Here is a 26,288-nt window from a genome sequence, read left to right as displayed (position 1 = left end):
CACAAAAGAACCCTGTCTTGAAAAACCAAACAAACAAACAAATAAATAAATAAAAATTATGTGCCCAGCCAACAGTTTACCTAAATATCCAGTGCAGACAAGCATTTCTGGCAGTTTGACTCCATAAAATCTGAGATTGGATGTTCCATCAGGAAAAGCAACAGAAAAAATTAAGTAGCATCACTGCCATCAACACAGACATCACACAATTTAACATGACAGTTCTAGGACAAGACTGTGTCCACTGCACAGATGAGAGAGACTAAGGATGCTGGAGCTCCAGACTGTGTGTCCATAGTCACAAAGAGAAAAGGCAGGGGTTGGGGATTTAGCTCAGCGGTAGAGCGCTTGCCTAGCAAGCACAAGACCCTGGATGCGGTCCTCAGCTCTGGGGACAAAAAAGAAAAAGAAAAAAGAAAAAGAAAAAAGAAAAAGAAAAGGCTGAGCCACTGTTCAGCCCAGGCTTTGCTGGACTTTCAGGTCTACCCTGTCTCCCTGAAAGGACACAGCAGTGAGGATCAGTCACAGATAAGAACCAACCCACAGGACAGACTTTACCTTCTCGAACCCCTTCCGTCAGGAAAGTACCATAGAACAGCTGCACCATGGGATTTTCAGATTTATTCCTGGGATTGCTGCTATTTAAAAGAGAGACAGACAATTCTGTGTCAGCTGAATCAAATACATGTTCACAAAACCCAAGTGTCTTCAGAAACAACAGTAGTCTACTTTCATTAACCACAGCTGCCACATGGCATCTAAGGAAGCAAGGGCTTAGTTCAGTGCAGACACTGACTGACAAGAAGATGCCTGACACTGTGCTGGAAATGCAATGTGTGAACCCTGACCTTCAAAGTATGGAGTCACATATGGTGACAAATGTATATATACAAATGTTTGCATACATCTGCTATAGACACCTATGCCTGATGATATGTATATATAAGGTAGATAATAGCAGAGTAGTAAAGAATAAACTCCCCCAGAGTTGTACAATAGAATTAGGATGCAACTTTTCTTTTTCTAAAGCCTATCTTACATTGGAGTTAACTCTGTAAGTTCCCAGTTGCAAACTATTTCATGGTACTTTTATTCTCCAACCTCAGTCTTTTTTCAAAAGCAGGTTCTTGGTAGCCATATAAGAATGACACATATCCTTGTGGCCCTGTCTGGGGTGACTGACCCCCATCCTCCGTGAATGCTAAGGAGATGCCACAGGTGAGTGACATTAAACCTAATGGTTCCATATCATACACCACATCCACATCTAGGACCCATTTACTTGCTTTCAATTACATCTTATAACCACTCAGTTAGTTGGGGATCTTTCACGAGAAAGGGGAAAAAAAGGCTGCAGGTTAGGGGACAGGCTAGATCACTGGAGGGAAAGCCAAAACAGGGCTATATAAGGAGGAATAGCTCAGTGGCCAGCAAGAGGTTTGGAAAACACCAGCAATTTCTACTTGAGAAGAGTGACTTTTCCCCACCATAATTCTCAGTGGTCAATGTGAGTCGGAAGGATGTGCAGACAAACCCTCAACACTCACTTAACATTAACAGCTAGCTGGAACGCATCCTCCAGCCAATCCAGGAGCTTGTGTGTGAATTCACTCACATCTTGCTACAAGAGAGGCACAAATTGCAGTAAGTTAGATGCAATACTGTACTCAGGGAAATGAAGGTTTGCCCTTAAGCCTACAAATAAAGATTCTACTCCTATGACATAATCTCCTTTTTAAGGGGCAAACTTGCATAAGACACAGGAACAGGGAGCCCAGTGACTAGAGGCAAACTGCAGGGCATTGGTGAGATCTGACTAAGCTAGGTCAGGAAGGAAGTGGAACTCTGTAGGGCTGGCCACATCTGTGTGTGACAGAAAAACAAACACCATCTCCTATTAGGTATTTTTTAAAAAGACCCAAAGAGCGGACTAGAGTCCTCTAGAATGCTATGAAAACTGATGGAGAAAGGCAACTTTACACACTGTCTTGAGAACACTGGTTCACTACATGGCCATTAACTGGAGAGCAGGTTAACACTAGATGCAGAAAGAGGCCGGTGCAACAGCTTGGAGTTTAGTGGCAGGTGGAGAAAGGAAAGATTCCATGACTAAAAGAGAAGACTGCTGCTCAGAAAAGCTGCTGAATTCAGCTTTAGGTGGTTTGAAAAAGGATTTCTATCCCAGAGTGATGTTGCAAGCCTATAATTCCATATTCAGGAGGCTAAAGCTGGATGGAGGATCAGGAGTTCAAAGTCCACCTGGGTTCAATACTGAGATTTGTCTCAAAATCCAAACCAAATTAAGATTTCTACCTCGGACATGAGACAAAGGACTTGACTTTTCTCAATTGTCCTTTGCTATGGTTCACTGAATTACTTTTCAAATTCCTTCTTGCTTCAACAGCCTCTGTTAACTCTGTTTTTTTGTTTGTTTGTTTGTTTGTTTTGTTTTGTTTTGTTTTTTAAATCCCCCTGGTTATTGGAGACATCTTTCTAAGTAGCCCTAGATGACCTGGAACTTACTGTGTAGACCAAGTTAGCTGTCAATGTGTAGTAATCTCTCTCCTGCCTCTGACACCTGTGTACTGGGAGTAAGGCATGAGCCATCAAGCCCACCTAGGCTGCTCTTTCTCCCACCATTTCTTCCTCCTTCAGCAGTGCCAGTATCCTGTGTAAATCTTATTCATGCACACAGACTGGCAGAACCCCATGTAACCTCTCACTCATGCCCATGGACACACAGCATGCACTCTCTCTCAGCACATTTTCTGAGAGTAAAATAAAAGGCAAACGGAGGTACTTGCAGCATCCTGCCTAGCTTTGTTCAGAGCCTGTCACACAATAACAATGAAAACAGCAGTATCACATTAGCAAAGGGTGACTTAAAATATCAAGCTTGAAATAAAACAAGAGAACAAAACTACCAACTACCTGCTGCTCCTCTGATGACCGGAAGGCTCCCTTCAGCAGATCCAGGGCTGCAGAAGGATCTACAAATTTTCGATTTGATCCCAACAACAGAGCAAACAAATACTGAAGCTCTTGCATAAACATGATATTTCTCTTTTCCTATAGAAAATACAGCCACCTTATAAGATCTCATTTGGAAAGTTTTGAACAAATAAAGAGAAAAGTTATCAATAACCAGTCTCTAATTCACATTTACCAAGCTCTTGATCAGTCAGATTAACAAAGAGGGACCAGATAAGGACAGCAAGGTGTTACTCTAGAGCAAAGAGTAAGAAGCCAGGGGACTGTATAATAATGAGTATTCAGAGACGGGTAATGCCTGGGGGAGGGCACTCACCAACCTAAGACAGAAAGCCTGTGTGGCCTGGACAGGTGTCTCCATGACAGGTAAGGTGACCTGCTGACGTCCCACACAACCTAAGTCAGAAGCTCATTGTTTAGTAAAAAGGGGGGGGGGGACCTGTAGGTCCCTGGCCCCTGTTTTGGGTAACTGTTGCCTTGCTTGCTGATCTTGACCTTGATATCCTCCATATGCTAATTCTCTGCGAGATTCCACCCTCTTGAATGCTTAAGGGAAGCTCCTCGTCTGTGTATCCAGCATATTGGATGTTAACAGCTTAGATGCAAGATTGTAAAACATCAGAAGCAAACTTCTTCCCTGCAGGGTTCTCCCATTGTTCTGTAAGCCTGTATTTAAGACCCCCTCCCTCCTTCTATAAACGGCATTCGACATTCAAAAAAAAAAAGAAGTCAGGGGACATGCTGTGGAGCAGACAGAATACTCTGATATTTGCCTGCCCACAACCTTAAGAGAATGCACTACAGCAAGGTGGTAAGAAGAATGCAATCAGAGCACACTGAAGTCTCTAAGAAGGGCCAGGCCTCTGCTCTGTATCCCTTGACATCAGCAGCCAATGGCGGGAGAGAGGGTAGCACTGGAACAGAGCTTCTGAGTGTTCCCGGGACACAGCACAGCACTAAGGCCAGAATAGTACCTCACTGCTGTGGGGACTGTTTTCCTATTGTATTCCTACTCACTGGACACTTTCCTAAACTCTTATTCTTACACAAAGGAGGGAAGAGAGAGACTTAACAATGACATGAGTATCAGCACAAGGCGAAGTCTATCATAGTCAGCACATTCAGTCCAGCAACATAGAATCTGCCTCAGTGCCAACTTACAGTGTGACTCCGACAGTTTTCAAGCATGTTCTGTGGTAGACTATAGCTGAGAACAAGTCTTCGGAATTCAGGCAACTGAAAGAGAGACTAAAAGAAAGAAATTCATTTTCAGCCCCTTTCAAAACAATTTTAGTTTTTTTGCTTTGTTGTGTTTTTGTTGTTGTTGTTGTTGTTTTTAAATTATCTAACAGGATCTTATTAGATAATTTAGGCTGGCCTTAAACTCCTGATCCTCCTGCCTCAGCCTTCTGACTGCTGAGACTATTGCATGTATAATTAGAAGTGGAGATTTCAAAGCCAGGCATGGTAGCTCAGTCCATAACCCCAGTACTCAGGAAGCTGAGGCAAAACTAATACAGTGAGTTCAAGACCACCCTGGGATACTGAATTTCGGGCCAATAACTACACTGTGAAATCCTGTCTCTAAATAAATATTTTCTTTCATTTTTAAAAGTATGCATAACTGTCAATCTAGCAATTCTCCTTTTAAGAAAATGATTATACACAAAAAATAATATAAACATAAATTCTTTTAGGTAAAAAAACAAAATAATGCCTAAAAAGAGGAATAAACAATACTAGATTAATACATATAGATATAAACATTAGTAACAGAAAATTATGCCAGGTAGCAATGGCTCACGTCTTTAATCTCAGCACTTGGGAGGCAGAGCCAGGCAGATCTCGTGAGTTCAAGGTCAGCCTGGTCTACAAAGCGAGATCCAGGACAGGCACCAAAACTACACAGAGAAACCCTGTCAAGAAAGAAAGAAAGAGAGAGAGAGAGAGAGAGAGAGAGAGAGAGAAAGAAAGAAAATTATGTGTCATTAAAATGATACTGTAGGTGGGCAGTGGTGGCACACGCCTTTAATCCCAGCACTCAGGAGACAGAGACAAGAGAATCTCTGTGAATTCCATGCCAGCCTGGTCTACAGTATGAGTTCCAGGACAGTCAGAACTGTCACACAGAGAAACCCTGTCTCAAATCCCCCCTCCCCCAAACCAAACCAAACAAACAAACAAAACCCCCCAAAACAGATATTGTAGAAGCTGGAGTTAAGAGCACTTAACTCCTTCAGAGGACTGAAGTTTGGTTCCTAGCACCCACAAAGGATGTCATATAACCACCATAACCACAGCTACAGGGAATGCAGCATTCTTTCTCTGGTTACCTGGGCACCTGTATGCACATGGTATGCATATGCAGACATGGACACAAATAAAAACAAATCCTTAGCCGGCCAGGCAGTGGTGGCACTCGGGAGGCAGAGCCAGGCAGATCTCTGTGAGTTTGAGGCCAGCCTGGGCTACCAAGTGAGTTCCAGGAAAGGTGCAAAACTACACAGAGAAACACTATCTTGAAAAACCAAAAATAAAAATAAAAAATCCTTAAAAACAACAACAACAACAACATAGAAATACAACCATAATTTATGTACTAAGCTGCAGGAAAATAAACTGACAAAAATATGTGCACCAACATGAACAATCTCAGAAATACATTTTTTGTAGGTGACAGAAGCTGGCCATGCAAGCTCGGGCCTATCATCTCAGCACCAGGACACTAAATCCGAAGGACTGCCTCATGTTCAAAGCTAGCCTGCAGTAGACAGTGAGTTTTAGGGCCAAGCGTCCTTTTGCTTCAGCTTCCTGAGTCCCAACGGGAGGTGTGTACCACCAGGCGTGGCTCTCAGTCACCCATCTTAAACCTTAAACTGGCCCTCTATTTGATTTCTCACCGCAGTAACTCACAGGTCAGGATCAGACTGCAGTCTTTCCGACTTTAGAGTGTTTACACAAACTGTCAGTTGAACGTCTCTAATTCCAAAGTCTGAAACACCTGGGGCTTTGTATATGATAGCCTACTGCAACTGGTTTTCCTATAACCTTCAACAACTATTCCAAATCCATCTGTCATTTCACCAACTTCTCAAAAGAAAAAATATGGCCTAAATCAGTTCATAAAGAAAACATAAGCTTGTTCGGCATCTCTCACATGAGTAAAGGTTAAGGGCATTATGAATCTAGTGTGTATCTGTCTCCACACATACATAAGATAGATGCAGGAAGTAACTGACTGGTAAGAGTCCTAATTCTACCTTTTTGTTTGTTTGTTTGTCTGTTTGTTTGAAATGACAGGGTCGCAAAGGTCTTGGCTGATAGCCCAGGCCGGCCTCAGACTTGCAGCAACCTTCCTGCCTCAGCCTCAAAAGTGCTGATTACAGACTTGAGCCACCTCACCTGCTTTGTTCCCCATGACATACACTTTGCTTTCCAGTTCAAGTGCATATTTCCTGGGGGCTAGGGAAGCAGCCCACACATCAGGTAATGTGTGTGAAGTCAGAGGATAACTTGCAGGAGCCAGTTCTCCCCAACCCACCCCCACTCTCCATTCTTAACCAGCCAGTTCTAGCAGTCTTGCTCTCACATGGGTTATTTATTTTCTGCTTTTTACTCACAAATGTTCTGTAACTATATGACCCAAACCCTAGCCATCTTCACACTTCTGCTTAAAAGTCTCCTTATTGGTCAAGCCATCCCTGACCAAGCCAGAGAAGCAGCAGCTCCTTCTCTCTAGCTGAGGCACCCTTACTCTCCTTCACAATGCCTTTGTAGCACTTACTACTACCTGATTCTGTTGACTGATCAACTCACTGTTTTAAAGTAAACTCCAGGAGAGTATGGGCTTTGTTTTAGTCACTGCTGTTTCCCAGGTCCTAATCAGAGCCAGGCACAGTAAACTATGTTTGAAGTGTTTTGGCTTTTGAGCAGCGGGTTGGATGCCACAGAACCATTTGATGAACAAGGCTGCAGGCAGGGAGAAGGAATGATACTGTGGTCACATGAGGCTTATGGTGTCAGGAATATTTTAAGTGTATTTTGTTCTATTGCATTAGTGTCTTGCTTATATAGAATATATGTGTACCACGTGTATGCCTGGTGCCCACAGAGTTCAGAAGAGGGTGCTGGACCCCTGCAGCTGGAGTTAGGGGTGGTTTAGACACCACGAGGGTACTGGGAAGCAAACCCAAGGTGCTCTGCAAGACTAACAAGTGCTCTTAACTGCTGAGCCATCTCTCCAGCCATGGGAAATACTTCTTGATAGCTAGTTCTCTCTAAGGAAATGCACCCACCCACTTGGCTTTACTTCAACTGTATTCTTTTCTGATCTAGAAATGCATACAGTTAAATTAACTATGTAGCATCTCATACAAGGATGTAAAACATAGGCATCATAAACTGAGTACATCCACAGCCTTACTGGCAGCTTCCAGCACACACAAACGACTCCTCTTATGTCAAACAGCACTCAACTACCTGGTTACTCCAGCTAGGCCTGCAATCTTTCTCATTCTTCTCTTGCAGGATCTCATCCCCAAAAGAGTGTTTTCACAGGGCTGAGGATGTGGCTCGGCAACAGAGTGCTTGTCTAGCACACACAACACCCTGGAGTAGATAGATGGATGTGTCTATACCTGTATTTATAATTTACTGAATCCATGCATATGGTGGGCATAGTGGTACATTCCTATAACGGTAGTACATACCTATAATCCCAGCATTTGGCAGATACAGGCAAAAGAATCACATATTTAAGGCCAGCCTGGGCTACATAATGAAAAAGAGTATTTATACTTCTCTCTTTCCAGGATACCTATCTGCTATGCCACTACTCCAGGCTACCCTGAACAGTACTCATTAATTGCTGGCTGACCCTAAACACTTAATGTATTTGTTGTATTTCAGCACTTCCTAGTTTAGACATCATAAATTCTCAATCAAAAACACAAAGTAACTACAGTGTGTCCTTAACACAGGTATGCCAAGTAGAGATCAGACAACCTGCAAGAGTCAGTACTTTTCTCCCACCATGTGGGGTCTTGATCACACTCATGTTCCCGAGCTTGACAGCAAGTGCCTCTACCCACTGAACTGTCTGGCTAGCCTTGTTTTAACTTTCTAAGTCATACTTCGCATCTTTCACTTTAACAAGTTATTAAATTATATCCAGAAGAAAACAGCTCTTAAAAACACCATACCTGAGCCGGGCGGTGGTGGCGCATGCCTTTAATCCCAGCACTCGGGAGGCAGAGGCAGGCGGATCTTTGTGAGTTCAAGGCCAGCCTGGTCTACAGAGTGAGATCCAGGAAAGGTGCAAAGCTACACAGAGTAACCCTGTCTCGAAAAACCAAAAAACTAAAACCAAAAACAAAAAAACCCACCATACCTGAATAACAGCACTGAACCAACATGTGTTGCCAACATTTTTCAGGCCAACTGGCCAACCATCCATTCTCCTCCAGTTATTGGGATTGTGGTTTTCTCCCCAAACTTCACAGCGTTTTCGCTTTGAGCGTTTAGTTTCTGCAGAGTTTGTCTCATGTATTCTGTAGTATGCCAATATACATATCAAAAGAAAAAAAGTTTAAAGAGTGATTTACTATACAGAGGATGATATTGGTAATGTTGCACAGATGATTCAAATGCCAGAAAAACCATCCAGTGGACAACCACTGTCTACCTAACAGTTCCTCATGTAAGTGAAAATCGAGGTTTAAATTCAGACTGAAGCCCCTCCATAACAGAGACCATTTCTAGTAAGATCCTCAATGAAAATAAGGCTATTCAAGCCTACCACATTAAAGGTTTTCGTTCAACCTTGATACCCTGTAAAAGGGCTTGCCAGTGAAAGGGGAAAGAGGCACCGTGCAAAGCTAGGAGCCTCCAGACTGCCTAGCACAGAATACTCTGTTCTGTTGCTCTGGAAAAGAAATTCAAGAGGTGTAAGGAAACAAGTCCAGAAATCAAAGCAGGTTTACAGTTGGATGTCTGTGAACCACACAAGACAAGTGCCAATGCTAATTCTGCTCACCTGAGACAACAGTGATAGCCCCCAGCCTGTCAGTGGCTATATTTATCAGGTACTTAGGCTAGGCTGTTGTTTTTCCTTAGTAATTGGAAAAAAACTAAATTTTGCAGGCTTCTACTCAAAATCCTCTGTGCTTGGCTTTTCAAAGTGAACTAAAAGCCAGAGTGGTGGCACACACCTGGAATCCCAGCACTCTGGAGGATCAGGCAGAAAGGCTGTAAGTTCCAGGTCACTCTGAAAACCCAAATCAAAAACAAACACAGACAGACAAACAGACGGATGGGGGGTGGGAGGGGAGGATGGACAACTGAATAATAGGCTAAAATTGCTCCTTAAAGAAACTTGATCTTGGTGCAATAAAGGAACAGAATGACCCCTGAGCAGCTTTCCCAGAACATACTACAACAAAGCAACAAACCACAGGGAACAAAAAGCATAAATTAAAGCAACAACCTATTAAGTTCTCGGCCATCAGTTTGAATCTTAGGAGACTCCAGTAGACTCAATGCAATGGCTGCCTGAAGGTCATCTTTGTTGTCATGAGTAAGGTCTATCACTTCTGTTAGGAAATAGAAATGTGATTAGTTTGTGTATAGGAAGTAAGAAAAGCTACAAACATTTTCTAAACCGTACGCATTCCCTAGGTCTCACCACAGGGGCTCCTCTGTACACAATCCTGTAACTGTCTACAAGTCAAACAAACAACTTATCATTGAATTGTAATCTTACCCTCCCCAACAATTCAGAAGTAAGCTACTAATACAATTCATTAGAGACTGGGGAGATGGATCACTGCTTAGTGCATGCTGCTTAAGCATAAGAAAGAGCTCAGATCCCAGCACCCACAGAAAAGGATAGGCATGCTAAGCACATGCCTACAGTCTCAGCCCCAGGAGGCAAGGGAAGTAGGTTTCCTAAAGGATTCAGTGGCCCAGCTGCCTAGCCAACTCATGTGTCCAGGTTCAGTGAGCAGTCCTGTCTCAAAAAATAAATAAGGTAGAGGGGCTGGCCCCAGCACCCACATGGTGGCTCACAACCATCCATAACTCCAGTTCTAGGGATCCAATACCCTCTTTCAGCCTCTGAGGGGCACTAGGCATGTACACACAAGCAAAACATTCATATACATAAAAATAAATAGAACTTTAAAAATAAATAAGGTAGAATGTGATAAACAAAGACACCTGAAGTAAACCTCTGGCCTACACACACACACACACACACACACACACACACACACACACACACACACAAAATAAATAAATAAATAAAATTCACTAATATTCCACATCTCAAAAATACATTCTGTATCTGGAGGTTAATAACCTTTATCATTGTAAAACATCAGCTGCATATAAAATATCCTAGCAAAGGATAGTCAACTGCTTTCTAGAGTCAACGGAGGACACACTTTATGAAGCTGGCCTATGACCTAGTAAGCAACTAAAACTAGTCAAGAAGGAAAAACCATGTAAAGTCAGCCTGGGTTACACAGTGAGACAACAAGAGAGAAACCACTGCAAAGCTTTCTCTCAGGCCTGGCTCTCAGCGATGGCTCTGGGACTAGCCAGAGGGCCAGTGTGGAGAAGGACCAAGGCAGGGACCTACTTGCTAGCAGTCCTTTGTTGGTAGCACTCCCTTCACCCTCAGATGACTCTGTAGCAGCTGGGTCGTGACTGGGCTCCTTGACTCTTTGGTCAGTGAGAAGGCTGACAGCCTGGGTGATGTCACCATTACTGGCCTACGAGGAAGAAAAAAAATCACAAAATCCAAAAGGAAAGCATGCAGAATTGGCAGTGAGCAGCATGTGGGGTGTTACTCTTTTACTACCAGGGAGACACAATGAGTGAGCCTGAGCATGGCTCCAGGGCAGAGAGCAGAGGAAGACAGTGAAGGCAGGAAGCCTGATGCATGGAGCTGTACCAAGTGACAGCCAATCGCAAGGTGCTCGGATTTTCACAACATGAAAAGCAAACCACAGCCTCCATGGATGGTGCAGTCACAGCTCCAGGAGCCTAACTTCACAGCCCAGTTATGGCACAGTGAGTCACAAAAGGGGACTGGGAGCCAACACAGGTGACAAGTCAGCCTGGACAGTAGAGTCATTAGTAGTCACCGCATTTTATAAAGGAGGCATATCTGTTTCAAACTTCTTACCAGGAAAATATTCTAAAAGGTACAATAGATAGAGGAACTGAACCTCCTACACCCTTTGCTTGCCCTCAACATTCTCCAGTCACAGCCAGTCATGCTTTATCTATACTGCCTACACCTGCTGGCTAGTCTGAAGCAAAGTGTCTTACCATTTCCTTGGGTAACATTTAGAATGTATCTTTTCAAATTATAACCACAATGCTCACCAATAACAGCATCACACCTGAAGAGCAGCCAACTTCTCTGCTGGAATATTTTTTAGGTTTTTTTGTTTGCACTGAGGATCCATACAAGGTCTACACACATGAAGCACATGAGGACAGGATTCCCACAGGCTTCCCCAACTGTAAGTTCCCACCATCTTCTTAACATTTCTCTGTCGAGGAAACTAAGCAGCTGACCTGTAGGGTTTCTGTTCCTATGTTCTGGCCTGGTATAAAAATAGCTTGAACTGACACACCTGTGAGGTGGAAAGCCGCTTCAGAGCCTGTCGGCTAAGTTGGGACTGGAAACCAACCTTTAATGCTTCATGAAGGAAGGAAGGATCCTGGATGCCTGTGATTTCTCGCAACTGATTTAACAGCATCTGGCAGCTCTGTTTTTGAGAAACAAATAAAATCTTATCAGTCGGAAAGCAGACCTGGGTACCTCTCTGACAGACAAGCCCAAAGAGACTTGCATTTTACACTTTAAAGCGCTGACAAGCTCCACAAGCAAGTTACTGATGGTCAGACACGTTCTAAAATGCAGAATCTATCATTCTGTCACAGAAAATACTTTGGGCAGTTACAAGAGAACTATGACTCCACAGAACTCCAAATACCAACGGGACAGTCGGAATTGGTCAGCCTTGAGGAGCCTTGGGCTCTCCTCCCTGGGACAGTGCGTCAGTAGGTCAGATAAGGAGTCCAGGGAATCTGCATGGATGTGAGGATGAGCTATTTTAAGCTTTCCTGTGGATGCCATTTGTGTGTGTGTCATTTTTCACTGACAATAAGCTTCTAACCAGGTAATTAACAAATGGCTGCTACCACTAACTTACAAAGGAAGTGTAGCTAAAGCTAGCACTTCCTGAATTATCAAATAAGACGTATAATTCCCAGAAGACTGAGCTATGGAATGAATGCTTCCATTAATCTGACCCACGGAGAAACCTAACTAACATCCAGCCGCACAGTCAGAGCCAACACAAGCACCTATGGACAGGGACAGCTCAACAGAAACAACTGGCTGGCCAACACGGAAACAAAACAGTTATAGGTTATGCCAGTAAGCAACAATCTCGTTTATTCCATACTAAGGTTGTGCCAGGACAACACTGCAGGCCTCACCAGTAAGTTCACTCAGTCATGGCTCAGAGAGAAGGTCTCCATTTACTGCCAGCTGTAACCGAAACAGTATCCTATGGTCTTCAACAGCTGAGGGCCCGCTGGCAACCTTAATACCACAACTAGAAACAACTGATTGGACAGCCCTCCCCAGGCCTTTCTCGTCACAAATTCTCTGGTCAGAAGCTAGAAATGAATCTTTCCACTGAGACAGCAGTCTTCAATATTACGGATCCTGACAATCCCATCCACCAGAAATGGGCTGATTATCAGGCCAGAGGGGCTGAGATTTAGGCTTGGTAAAAAACAGAAAATGTAAGCTTTTTTTTTTTTTTTTTTTTAAATAAAGCATTAATTTCCTTCCAGATGAATTCTAATTCCATTAATTTCACCATGTTAAAACAAAAAGTATGTGAATCTAGAGTCTACAAAATTTTATGGAAAACAAAAATCAACAAACATACTCATGCCGGGCAGTGGTGGTACACACGTTTAATCCCAGTACTCGGAAGGCAGAGCCAGGCGGATCTCTGTGAGTTCGAGGCCAGCCTGGTCTATAAAACGAGATCCAGGACAGGCAGCGAGATCCAGGACAGGCAACAAAACTACATAGAGAAAGCCTGTCTCAAAAAAAAAAAAAAAAAAAAAAAAAAAAGAAAGAGAGAGAAAGAAAGAAAAGAAAAACACGCATACCCCCAAAGTCATGGAAGAATGGGAGGGGACAGGAGGAGCCTGATAATATCAAACTAGAACACAGGCGGAAATGAAAAACAAATCCCAATAATCACAACTTCATCTGGAATTGCTGCATGTCATCAACCACCATGATGCACAGTGCTAACATGCACCACTTACTTACAGCCTTGTGCTGTTCTCAACAGTCTGCAAGCACTAACTGAGGCTGCTTCCACTCAACTCTCACAGCAAACCCTCCTAAGAAACCCGTGGAAGAAAAAACTCACACAAAGTTATTGCTGAGGTGGGTGTGCTCAAAGGGCCTCTAAGGAGACAAAGACAGGAGCAAATGCCCTCAAAAAACATTTTCCCCCTATTTTGACCTTGAACTTTGCATGGTAATAAACTTCTATTTTTAAAATTTTGCCACCCTTTATATTATCAAGAGTTGATTACTTCAGTACAATATGTTCTAAAAAGCTATCATCAGGACATAGGAGGGTCAATACTGCAGCATTTGACTGACTCAAAGGTGCCATTAGTTACTCCCAGAGGAAAACCTGCTACCACTGGAATTATTCCAGGGCCTAGTGACAGTCCCAGTCGCTTACCCCAGCTTCTTGCAGCTGAAACTTTCTCTCATATGCTGAAGAACCCAGCAATTCCAGATGTATTTCCCAGCATTCAACAGGCAATTCTTTTGCATGTTTCTCAGCAACAAAACTACACATGGCTGAATCCACTCCTGGCACCTTCTATTTTCCGGAACATAAAGCATTTGGTTGTAGTGTTGCACGAGAATTTCACACTGCAGGTCACTCCTCCAGTGTTTTAAGTGTTCTGTCTCACAGAAAGTCCAACACACACACCCTGGGCCTGCTTCCCACTCATTCCTTCACACACAAGTTTTGTTTGTTTTTCTCTTTTTGCTTTTATGCTAAATCACAGTGCAATCTCCTAAAAGACATTTTAAACAGCTGGTAAGTGATGTAAGGAATAATAGTGGGTACAACTTGACTGTTATTCATAACAATATGATAGTAGGATTGAGCCCAGAGCTTCATGAAAAATAGACAAGCAGTCTACCAACCAAGGTTCATTTCCAACCCCAAAACATTAACAAAATTCAATTAAGTGTTAATTTTGTAAATGTTTTACTTTATGTGTACAGGTGTTTTGCCTACATGTCTATATGTCCATGCCTGGTGCCTGGGGAGGTCAGAAGAAGGATTACATCACTTGGAACTGAAATTACAGTGTGAGCTGCTATTTGGGTTCTGGGAATTGAACCTGGGTTCTCTGAAAGAGAAGCCAGTGCTCTTAACCACTGAACCATCTCTCCAGCTCCTTCAATGTTAATTTTACAAGGCCAAGTGTGATGGTTCTTAACTCTAATCCCAGCACTTGGGAGACAGAGGCAGGAGATTTCTATAAGTTGGAGGCCAGCAAAGCCTGTCTTAAAAATAAAACAACAGAATTACAAAAGTAAGTTTATTTATTTGTTTGTTTGTCGAGACAGGGTTTCTCTATATAACAGCTTTGGCTATCCTGGAACTTGCTTTGTAGACCAGGCTGCCATGGAACTCAGAAATCTGCCTGTCTCTGTCTCCTAGGTGCTGCTGGGATCAAATGCATGCTCCACTACCTTTGGACAAGACTTTATTTTTACTATGGCAAACCAAAGTCATCCTGCTGCTCCCACAGTACCCCCAACCTACCGCCTCTCTGGCACGTCACAGAAAGTAGATTTGAATATTAACTCACTCACTCGACACCACACCACAAAAAGTACACACTCTAGTACAGACAAGACAGAGTCTGGGCTCTGTCCTGATGCAGTCAAATGATGGCAAGAACCAACAGGTTTGCATTTCCTTGACTAAATTCCCATTGTTTTCACAAAACAACGCCTTCTCTTTTCCTACCCAGAGGCAGAGAGAGACAGACCCACCCATCTCCAGGGAAAGCAAGCTGCAGACCTCAGCCACACAGTGATTTGAGAGCCAACCAGGGATTTCTCTCTTGCTCGTTTTTAAAAATCTTTTCCATACAACATACTTTGATCATATTCTTTGCCCTTCCAAGTCCTCCCAGTTCCTCCCCACTTCATGTGTCTAAGTGCCAGGACACATGCACGTCACAGGAGTGGGGTCGACCTTGTTTGAGACAGGATCTCTCCTTCCGGAATCCATCAAGAGCACTGGAATAACACACTCACTGTGTGTGGATCCTAAGTGGACTCAAACTCAGATCCTCACATGTGCATAGAACATGCCCTACCCACTAAGCTATCTCCCCAATCCCTATTACACCCACCTGTTCAATCAGTGATGCTTCTTTCCCTGTTCTGATGGTTATGATGCCCTATCTTGTCTAATATGAGAACCGTAATTTACAACTAAGTAAGCTGGAAGTGTTGGTTCATACCTACAACTTCAACACTGAGGAGGCTGAGGCAGAAAGAATGCCTGCCACGTTTGAGGCCAGTCAGCGTTAATGGAGAGACTGTATCAAAAAGCACCAGCAATAACAAGCTTGTGCACATTTACCCACACCCACACATGTACACTTAATAAATAAAATGTAATAATAAAAAATAACAATACTGAAGAAAACTGTGTGTGTGAGTCAACAGTTCTTACTGAAATAGTAGATATAGTGAACAGTTGTCTTAACAAGAGTTTCTTTTGACTAATTTTACTTTTATTTTTAATTATGTACATATGTGCAGAAGTTTGTGCACATGTGTACAGCACCTTTGGAGGCCAGAAGGTGTCACAACCTCTGGCACTGAAATTACAGATAGTTTTTAGTTGCCCCACATGAGTTCTAGGCACTGAACACAAATCCTCTGCAAAAGCAGTACCCCTGAACCAGCTCTCCGTACCCAAGTTTATTAACAGTGCACTGAAACTGCTATTAACTCTCTAATCTCCACAAAAACTCCACTGACCAGCAACTCACTTTGTTTTTCTTCCAGCACCACTTGCATAGCATTTCAATGTATTCATGGGAAGAAACCTAACATAGGCATTATGACTTGACTTGATTGGGGGGGGGGGAATGACCCAGCTTTTTGTGAACAGAATAAAATCTTGGTATGGGCTAATTGATTGTTTATACAAATTATGTAAAATAATACCAATGTTTAAACTCAAAAGTGAGTCTTTCTTCCTCTGGGAGATTGTAGTCAATAACAAGCCAATACCAATTAAGCAGTAAAGGCAACTCACAGTCTTACCCACTATTATATGAAGAGTGGGAGACAGTCTTCACATGAATTTTGGACCTATGTGCTGGGAGTCAGAAGCGTATAGACACAGAATAAAAGGAATGGATGGGAAGGGTGTTTAGCTGGAGTCTCTAGCTCGACCCCATTCCAAACCCTGACCCTTGCGGAAAGACTGCCAAAAGTCCAGGCTCCTCCCCCAAAGCTGCTTCCTGCTCAAGACTGTACCTATGGAGTATTTAAGCCCCTTCCTCAAGAACTGCCTCGTGATTTCTCCTGCTCCCTTCCCCTGCCTCACTTCTGCGGGCTGGAAAGGTCACCAAGGGTGCTTGGCCCAAAAAACTTGGTCTTTTTAATTTGGCTTGATTGATCTGGCTTATTACTGTGTCAGGGGAGAAACCTACTATTGGGGTACAAAACCCAATCCAAGGGTGATGATAAAGAGAAACTCATGGCTCTCCTGAGAATGGAGAGACCCTGTGGGAACTGGGGACTAACTCTTCACTAGTTCTTTGCCATCTAGCTACTCTCACAAAGCTGGAGTATCATTCGGCATGCAAACAGGAACATAATGGATTAGAGGTTGTCTGGTGCTCATTCTGGCAGTCATATCTGGGCCAACTAGTTTGGACCAGCCCACCTTGGCCTACAGACATCCAATGTGCAAACCTAAGAGTGGGTAGTAGAAGTGGAGTTAAGTGGGCAGGCATGCTGGAGCAAGCCAGTAACTGCTTGAGCTACATAGTGAGTTCCAGACCAGTCGGGGCTACATAATAAGTTCTAGGCTAACTACATAAAGGGACCTGGTCTTTTTACTTGTTCATTTGTTTGTTTTTCAAGACAGGGTTTCTCTGTGTAACATTCCTGGCCATCTTGGAACTAGCTGTGTAGACTAGGCTGGCCTCAAATTCACAGAGATCCACCTACCTCTGCCTCCCAAGTGCTGGGATTAAACGTGTGCACCACCACCCCCTGCCAGGACCTGGTCTTAAAACACAAGGGGAAGGGCTCAAGGCCTACCTCCCCCAAAACCTATGGACAGATAATGGTTGCTGGGAGAGGAAGATATTTCCTTCAGTTGTATAGCCACAGGTAAATTGTCCACACACCAGTAAATAACCCCTAAGCCATGCTTCTGTAATTGTAACTAAACCCACAGGGCCCCCCAAAAGACAAAGTAGGACTAGTTGCTAAGAATGAGTCAGAAGGAAACAAGGGGGGATAAAGGGAGTGAATATGATCAAACATATATGCATATGAAAAAGTCACAATTGAAACTCATTGTTGCATACAATTAATATAGAATAATGAAAAATTTTTAAGTTGGGGCAGGAGATATAGCTTAGCAGCTAAGAATACTGACTGCTCTTCCAGGGGATCTGAGGTTCAATTCCCAGTACCCACATAACAGCTTTGGTCCATGTATTAATTCCAGGGAATCTAATGCCCTCATCTGGCCTCCTTAGGCAACTGCACACACATGGTACACAAACATACACATAGGCCAAACAGCCAAACACACAAAACTTGATAATGGTATGTAGGGGTGGGTACCTATGTGTAACAGCAATACTTAAGGCTGAGGCAAGAGGATCAGGCACTCAAGATTAGCTTTATCTAAAGTCAAAGCCAGGCTGGACTATAAAACACTGTCTCAAAAAATGAAATGAAAATTTCAGCTGAGCAGTTTTGGTAGAGGCAGAGGCAGGTGGATCCCTGGGAGTTGGAGATCAGCCTGGACTACAGAGTGAGTGTCAAGACAACCAGAGCTACACAGAGAAACCCTGTCTCAAAAACAAAAAAAAAAAACAAAACCAAAAACAAACAAAACAAAAAAAGAAAAGAAAGAAAATTTCAGCTAGGTCATACAGGGATAACAAAAAGTCAAAATGGGATGAAATATACCTGTTTTGGTAATTTTCTGGCTTGTACTAATAAAAAAAGAAAGGAGGGAGGAAGGGAGGGAACTGAAAGACATCAGGGCCCAGGGATGTCAACTGGTACAAAGTGTCTGCCTCGGAAATCTGGTGAGAGTTTAGTCCCAGAACACACATAGCAACTGGAAGGAAGAAGAAGTTACTTCACAAGTTGTCCTCTGATAGCCACACACAGACTGTGACATGCACCACCACATATGGATCACCCCCCCCCACAATAATAATAAAATAAAATTTAAAGCATTTATAATTAAGGTTTTTTTAATAATTTAGCTTACAGCTCCAAACAAAAAGAACTTATTACTTATTAAACAGCCTACTTTTCCCCACAATCCCGGAGTAAGAAGTCCCCAAAGCACAAGAGAACCTAAAATGGAAAGGAGCTCCCCTCCTTCTCCTCCCCACCCAACCCCTGGAGGTTGCCCTGATGATCTCTACAGACACTGTGAGCATGAGTATTTATCATACTCTAGACCTTGCTTCTTCCTTACTCTACAAGACCAGAGAAAACACTCCATTCTTTCAGTACACACCGAAACAAATATGAGAAAGACGAGCACAAAGCCATCTCTCAGCTGTGTGGACGCACCTACAAAACCTAAGAAAAACACCATTTAACAACTACTACGAGGGCAAAATAGGAGAGGAAGAGGAGCCATCAGGTTTCTTTGCCCAGTTTTAGAAATCTAGGCACAGTAAAACGTTATTCTTAGGTGTCCCTTGGTATGGTGCTGGGTTCTGAAGGTTTAAAGTCAGGATGAGGACTGGAGAGATGGTTCAGCAGTTAAGAGCACTGACTGTTCTTCCAGAGGTCCTGAGTTCCATTCCCAGCAACCACATGGTGGCTCACAACCAATTGTAATGAGATCTGGCGCCCTCTTCTGGCCTGCAGGCAGAACACTGTATACACAATAAATAAATCTTTAAAAAAAAAAAAGTCAGGATGAGTTCAGACTTGCTGTGCTGACAGAAGGGCAGGGAACAGATGGGGTGAAGACACTGTGTGTGCACAAGTGTTTGGATGTGTATGTGTAAATGCTGTTACATATGCATGGAGGAAGGAGCACAAGCTGTGGAAGTTGGTTCTCTCCTTCCACTATGTGGGTCATAAGGATGAAACTAAGGTCAGGTTGTTAGGTGTGGCAGCAAGCACCTGTATTTGCTGTGCCATCTCACTGGCTCAGATAAGATACATTTTTTAAAAATATTTTGATTATTTATTATTTTTATATGTACTGGTGTTTTGGCTGCATTAATGTCGTCCATGTGCATGCAGTGCCCACAGAGGACTGAAGAAGGCATACGATCCCCTGCAACTGGAGTTCAAGGTGGTTTTAAACAGTCTTGTAAGTGCTGGGAATTCCTTGGGAAGAATAGCCAGTGATCTTAACCAAACCATCTCTCCAGCCCTTGGGAAAGGTATTTAAATAGCCCATGTCAACAACTGGTTCAAAGGAGGCCTTATTGCCGAGTCCCAGGGCTTCTGAGCAAACCGGAGGTCAGGAGAGGGACAGGATACTAGTAGGAGCAATGGGGAGGTAGAACATACCCTGAACAGCTCAGAGCACGGGACAAAGCTTAGTCAAATGTTGGCAGCTGGACTCCACAAAGTTGTCCTCTGACCTTCACAGGTGCACTGTGGTGTGAAGATATCTGCCCCCCCCCATCCACAACAATACTAACGGGAAAACATAAAAATATAGTGTAACCAAGGGAAGACATGCCCACCCTGAACTTCCACATGCACACACACACAAACACCTGCGCACATACACACAAATGCACTGCCCAACACCAACGATGCCATACACAAAATGATGCTAAATGCTGCATGAGTCCACTGACATGAAACACCCAGAACAGATACCTCTAAGACAGAAAGCAGCTGGCATTGCCAGATATTACGGGCAGGGGAAAGAGTGACAGCATAATGGATATGAAATTTTTTTTAGTAGGATAATCAAAATTTGGAGATTTTGGAAAAAAAGAAGATAAATAAGACAGAGTCCTGCTCTGGGACACAGGGTGGCTTTGTCTGAGTGCTAGAATGACAGTGTACACCACCATTGCCCAGCAGATTCAAATTTAAACTGCCTAATGCTGATACCACTCCTAAATTCCTTTAGGTTGGGTTGACTGATACTATGACCTTCCTTCCATGTGGAAAGGCAGCCCAGACTGCTACAGACTCACCTCTCAATCTCAACCTTCCCACACATTCATTGGATTTTTGCACCTGGAAAATGAGGTCCACAGCATCCATTTTGACAGCACTGGCAAGATGTCAGTAAGAAACACCTACAGCCATGGTCAGTAAAATGCAAACCTGCCATGTGACCCCTCTGTCCAACTACAGTCTTCTCCTGTGTGTAGTAACAACACTGATACCCTAGAGAACAGGGCCCATTACAGGCCCAGCATTACTACTTACTACACACACTTTTCTAGACATACTTAACTTGACTTCATAGGTATGAAGCTGGTTCAAATGAGAATTTAAGTTCAAGTGTTTTACGACCAAGTGGGCATCAGGAAGTTTGTTTTTAGAGGGACTTATGGTACAGTGGGGAAAACTCTTTGACATTAGAGCTCTGCAACTCAGAACTTAGGCCAGGCTATGTCAGTCATGTGCAGTATGTAGGTAAAGGAATCAGTTTAAAATTTCACAGATGGTGTAGTGGTTTGGAAGAAAATGGCCTCCAAAAGGAGTGGCACTATTAGGAGGTGTGGCCTTGTTGGAGTAGGTGTGATCATGTTAGAGGAAGTATGTCACCTGTGGAGGTGGGCTTTGAGATCTCATATATGCTCAAGCCATGCCCAATAAGACAGACCACTTCCTGTTGCTTGAGTCAAGATGTAGGACTCTCAGCGACCTCTCTCCAGCACCATGTCTACCTGCATGCTGCCTTGCTTCCCTCCATGATAATAATGGACTAAAGAACGGTAAGTAAGCCACTCCATTCAAGTGTGGCACACAGTTTCCTTCTGCTGCCTACAGGTCAAGATGTAGAACTCTCAGCTACCGAGTACCATGTCTTCCTACATGCTGCTATGTTTTCCACTGGGGTGATAATAGACTAAACCTCTGGAATGATAAGCCACCCCACTAAATGTTTTCCTTTATAAGAGTCTCCGTGGCCATGGTATCTCTTCACAGCAATAGAAAGCCCACCTAACTGCAGTTACTCAGAAGAAGGCAGAGATGGGATCTCTGGAGCAAGCTGGCTAGCCTGCTGTGGATATCACTCTGTATAAATAAAATGCTGATTGGCCAGTAGCCAGGCAGGAAGTATAGGCGGGACAAGCAGAGAAGAGAATTCTGGGAGGTGGAAGGCTGAGGCAGAGAGACACTGCAAGCCATGACAAGCAAGATGTAAGGTACCGGTAAGCCACAAGGCACAATGCAACTTATAGACTAATAGAAATGGGTTAATTTAAGATATAAGAACAGTTAGCAAGAAGCCTGAGCCATTAGGCCAAACAGTTTAAATAATACAAGCATCTGTGTGTTTATTTTATAAGTGGGCTGTCGGACTGCTGGGGCTTGGCGGGACCCAGAGAGAAAACTCCAGCTACACTAGCCAGTTTAACCTTTTCAGTCAACTGAGAGACCCTGCCTTAATGAATAAGCTGGGAAAAGTTTAAGGAAGAAGATCCCCAACATCGCTCTGGCCTCCATGTGCACTCACACACAGGTGAGAATGCATATATATATATATATATATATACACACACACACACACACACACACACACACACACACGAAAAACTATACAGAAATGTGTTTACAGTAGTAACTGGCAGGTAGCACACACTAGTAAGCATTCCATGCCTACTATAATAACCCTCAGGAGACTAGGTACACAGTCAAAGAGGTTGGTATCTCAGATCTGTAAATGGAGTAGACTTAACTGCAACTAAGGATTAGAAACACACAGATTCAGACTCAGTTAATAAACAGTCCCTAGAAAAGTGTCGACCAGAATAATAGGCAGGGCCCAATGGTCCAAGGGAGGAGGGAAGAAGTAAGCTTGCTAAGATCACAAAGATGCATAGACAGAGGGGACAGGCTTCCTTCTGTCTCTCTGTGCAATAGGGTACCAATCAACTCCCTAAACCAGGCACTGTGTTTTCAAGGGCAAAGGACTGAGACTATAGCTCACTGGACACTGCTTGCCTAGCATACAGGAGGCCTTAGGGTCAACCTCCAGGAACAGAAGAAACAGCCTTAGGCAGGCAGGCCTGGTAGGAAAACTCCTGCAATCCCAGCACTTGGCAGTAGGAACAGGAGGGCTGCTCCAAGTGTGAGGCCAGCCTGGGCTAAAAAGATACAATTTCAAAGCAACAACAAAGCAAAAACAAAACAAGAATAGATAATGTGTTGAATCCAAACTTAATTTTCCAGGTCTAATATTTATTTTTTAAGAGTTCTGTCTGTGAAGAGACTAGAGCAAGTGATTTAAATATATAGTGGGAGATTTTAGAAAAAAAAAGTAGGCTTGGGATTTAGCTCAGTGGTAGAGTGCTTGCCTAGCAAGCATAAGGCCCTAGGTTTGATCCTCAGCTACACACACACACACACACACACACACACACACACACAAAGTAGAATAACTCATGAAAACAATAAACTCAAACTCCAAAACAAGTATCAGTTTAAAACATGATAATAAGGGACCATAAAGAAAAAAAACAACGGGACTGGGGATTTAGCTCAGTGGGGTTCTGATCCTCAGCTCCAAAAAAAAAGAAAGAAAGAAAACAACTAACAATAACAGACCAAGTGTGGTGGCCCATGCCTGTAATCCCAGCACTAGGGAAGCTGAGGCATAGGGACTGCTGTGAAGTGAAGGCTAGCCTGGGATACAAAGAGCCCCTGCTTCAAAGGAAGTAACAAATCAAATTCTCCTTAAAAGCCTCACTTGGGCCTACAAGAGGGCTTAGCAGGTGAAGTGCTTGCTGAGCAACCCCAACAGCCTAAGTTCGATCCCTGGAACCCACATAAAGGGAGGAGAGAACCAACCCCACAAAGCTGCCCTGTGACATCCACCAAGCATGCACACAAGAATAAAGTCTCTGTTTTTAAAGGCTTTTTTGCAAGCCTCACCATCAGGCACCTAGCAGATGCTGATTAGCTAAAACCACTAACTGCCTACAAACTGCTGCTCCCAGGTCAGGCTCTCTGCAAGCCCCTGGCCAAACAGCTCTAGACTTGCTGGATCCCAGACCAGTTCACATGATGAGTTTTACAGAAGCTGCACTTGCCACTTCCATCCTTGCTTAGAATCTAGGAAACAATCTGCTTGTCTCCTCTCAGCTTGAGTTAACCCTGCTTACCCATATTTTCCAAGTTTTTTTTACACTAACTCTTAATCATACTGTCACTGGGGGGAGGGAGGAAAGGCTTGGTTTTTGAAACATGGTCTCACTTTGTCACCAATACTGGCTTGGAACTCACCATGTAGCCCAGGCTTGAATCAAACTCATAGCAATCCTCCTGCTTCAGTAAAGCTTTTAGAAAAGGGTTTTTAATGTTGGTGGCACTCTGGCAAAAATGGTCACCATTTTTAAAACTCTCCAAACTTTCTGTAAGACTGTGTCAAGCACCACAGTGACACAGTGCCTCTCTGTGTGACCAGGAAAGTGGAATTCTGGCAGAAGTGGGCAGACTAAGCCTACTTTCTAGAAAAAGACTACAAGTGTAAGAACACTGCTGAGGGGTGGCTGTTCTGAGCCTGTCAGCAGAGCTAAGGCAGAGACCTGGCTTAGAAGAGAGCCGGGGGAGGAGAGGGGGGGAGAGAAGAGGAGGAAGGGTTTGGTTATAGGATGAAAAAAGAAGACAATAAAACCATGAGGTTCTATTCATTTGAAAAGAAAATGACAACAGGTGGATCTGGAATCTAAGTGAAGGAGACTCCACCTGCCCTGGGGGGGTGGGGTGGGGCAGAAAATGTTGTTGGCGTGGTGTTTGGAGCGTTTGCTGCTGCTGTGCTCAGGATTAAGGGCTCCTATGCACAGCAGAATGGGAATTCTATCCTTAAGCTTCTAAAAGTTTAATGTGCAAATGAGTTAGTTCCCCGGGGATGGAATCAAAAGGCAGAATGGGCTAAGGATGTAGCTCAGGAGGCAGAGTGCTGGCCTAGCATGAGACTTGGGTTAGATCTCTAGCACTGTTCAAACCAGGTGTGCTAGCCCACACCTGTAATCCCAGCACTTGGGAGACTGAGGCAGGAGGACTGCTGTGAGTTTGAGGACAGCCTGGGCTACATAATGTGTTCCAGGCAGTCCTGGGATAAGAGTAAATCCTTTTCTAAAACAAAACAAAACACAGCCGACTTTGATTTAGAAGGTCTAAGGTGGAAGTCCAGATGCGATCCTGACCTTCAACACACCTGATTTCACGGGATCAACACTCTATCCTGGTGTTCTGACCTATCAACAACGGCCACTGAACAGAGCTGGGCAGAGCTGGACAGACAATAGCTGGAAAGCAGGACTTCTACATGTTTAAATTCCCAGTGGCCAGAAGCTGCTGGTCCTCCTAGGTAACAGTGAAGTCAGTGAATGTTTGTGGGGGTTGTCTGAGACAAACAGCTGTGGTGCCTATTTAACATGTCAAAGCTGGACCTGGCCACCAGGTTCTCCCAGCATCCCTCAGTCCCTACCTATTACAGGGTATGGATTGCATACCCTGCCCTCTACCCTGAACTCTCCAGCCCAGGGGCTGGCCTGCCCTTCCCCCAAAGGCTCTTTCCTATATAATCCGGACATTTTGGTTACCCTTCCCTTTTGGACCTTTGACCTCCTGGCTGCTGCACCTGGCTCCCCTCTCTCCCCTCTTCTTTGCCCTCCCCTTCTCCCACATGGCCCAACTCAGTCTGGTCATGTCTACTCTGGACTCTTCTAGATATCCCTACCTCTGACTATGCTCTCACACATATCTAGAATAAACTTTCTCTTCCACCATACCTAGGAACAGTCATGTTCTTTGTTTGATTTCCCAGCACCCACGATGCCGCTTACAACTATCTACAACTCCAATTCCAGAGGATCTGAAACTCTCTTCCAGCTTCTATGGACATCCCATGCACATGGAGCAGACATCCATATAGGCGAAACACCCATATACATAAATTAAAAATAAACCAATTAAAAAGAAAATCCTCTTCGAGACCAGCCTGGTATACAGATCGAGATCCAGAGAAGCCCTGTCTCAAAAAAACCAAAAAAGAAAATCCTCCAGGTATTGCCAAATGTCTCCTGGAGTGCAAACTATCCCTGGTGAGACCCCTAATGGAGGTTTGCCTCTAAGAACAAGGGGGATGAAAGAAAGTATAATTTTCCCATGGAAATAACGAGATGAGATGCTGGGGGATGGAGTGAACAAAACACAGACAGCTCTTAGACTGGAGAAAATTAAATACTGAGACAGACATAGGGCTGGGAAAATAGGCACCACCGCCTGCTGCAAAGCCCGACTACCCTAGCCCAATCCAGCACCCACGCTGGAAAAAGAGAACCACCTCCTTACAAGTTACCTTCTGACCTCCATGTGGATGCCCGTGCCCCTCCCTGCCCTCTACCCATAAAAATATGTTAAAAATTATATTAATCTTTCCAAAGTTTAAACCACTAGAAGAGTTCTAGAAAAGGCTTCAAGAGAAGTACTGAACCCAAGTGTGGTGCACACCTATGATTCAAGTCTTGGGAGGTAGAGGCAAGAGGATCAGGAGTCCAATGTCATCCTCAGCATCCACAACTATGTAGTAAGATTAAGGTCAGACTGGGCTACAAGATAGCCTATCTCAATAAAGAAAAACATCAGCCCCCAAAAACCCCAAACCACACAAACAGCAAATAGAAAGAAAGAGAGGGGGAAGGGGGAGGAGAAGAGAGAGGGGGGAGGGAAAGCACAGCTGTGGGGGCAGGTCTGAGTGTGGTGG

At 43.8% G+C, this 26,288-nt stretch overlaps 1 protein-coding gene across 6 annotated transcripts in view; it reads right to left on the bottom strand.

Moving 5' to 3' along the window:
* The window catches only part of Usp28 (ubiquitin specific peptidase 28), a 62,508-nt gene that overhangs the window by 31,295 nt on the left and 4,925 nt on the right, over nucleotides 1-26,288 (bottom strand). For 3 of the 6 annotated variants that reach the window (XM_036192471.1, XM_036192473.1, XM_036192475.1), the window contains exons 2-9: nucleotides 11,694-11,771; nucleotides 10,631-10,763; nucleotides 9,476-9,581; nucleotides 8,381-8,540; nucleotides 4,153-4,239; nucleotides 2,932-3,069; nucleotides 1,548-1,621; nucleotides 559-638 (exon numbers count right to left, since the gene is read on the bottom strand). In XM_036192471.1, the coding sequence (XP_036048364.1) occupies nucleotides 559-638; nucleotides 1,548-1,621; nucleotides 2,932-3,069; nucleotides 4,153-4,239; nucleotides 8,381-8,540; nucleotides 9,476-9,581; nucleotides 10,631-10,763; nucleotides 11,694-11,771 (856 nt within the window). The remainder of the gene's footprint in view (nucleotides 1-558; nucleotides 639-1,547; nucleotides 1,622-2,931; nucleotides 3,070-4,152; nucleotides 4,240-8,380; nucleotides 8,541-9,475; nucleotides 9,582-10,630; nucleotides 10,764-11,693; nucleotides 11,772-26,288) is intronic. The other 3 variants (XM_036192472.1, XM_036192474.1, XM_036192476.1) reach the window with 1 other exon arrangement.

Source organism: Onychomys torridus, chromosome 7 (genome assembly GCF_903995425.1).
Source record: "Onychomys torridus chromosome 7, mOncTor1.1, whole genome shotgun sequence".
Taxonomy (NCBI): domain Eukaryota; kingdom Metazoa; phylum Chordata; class Mammalia; order Rodentia; family Cricetidae; genus Onychomys; species Onychomys torridus.
This window is presented reverse-complemented; position numbering and strand designations above follow the sequence as displayed.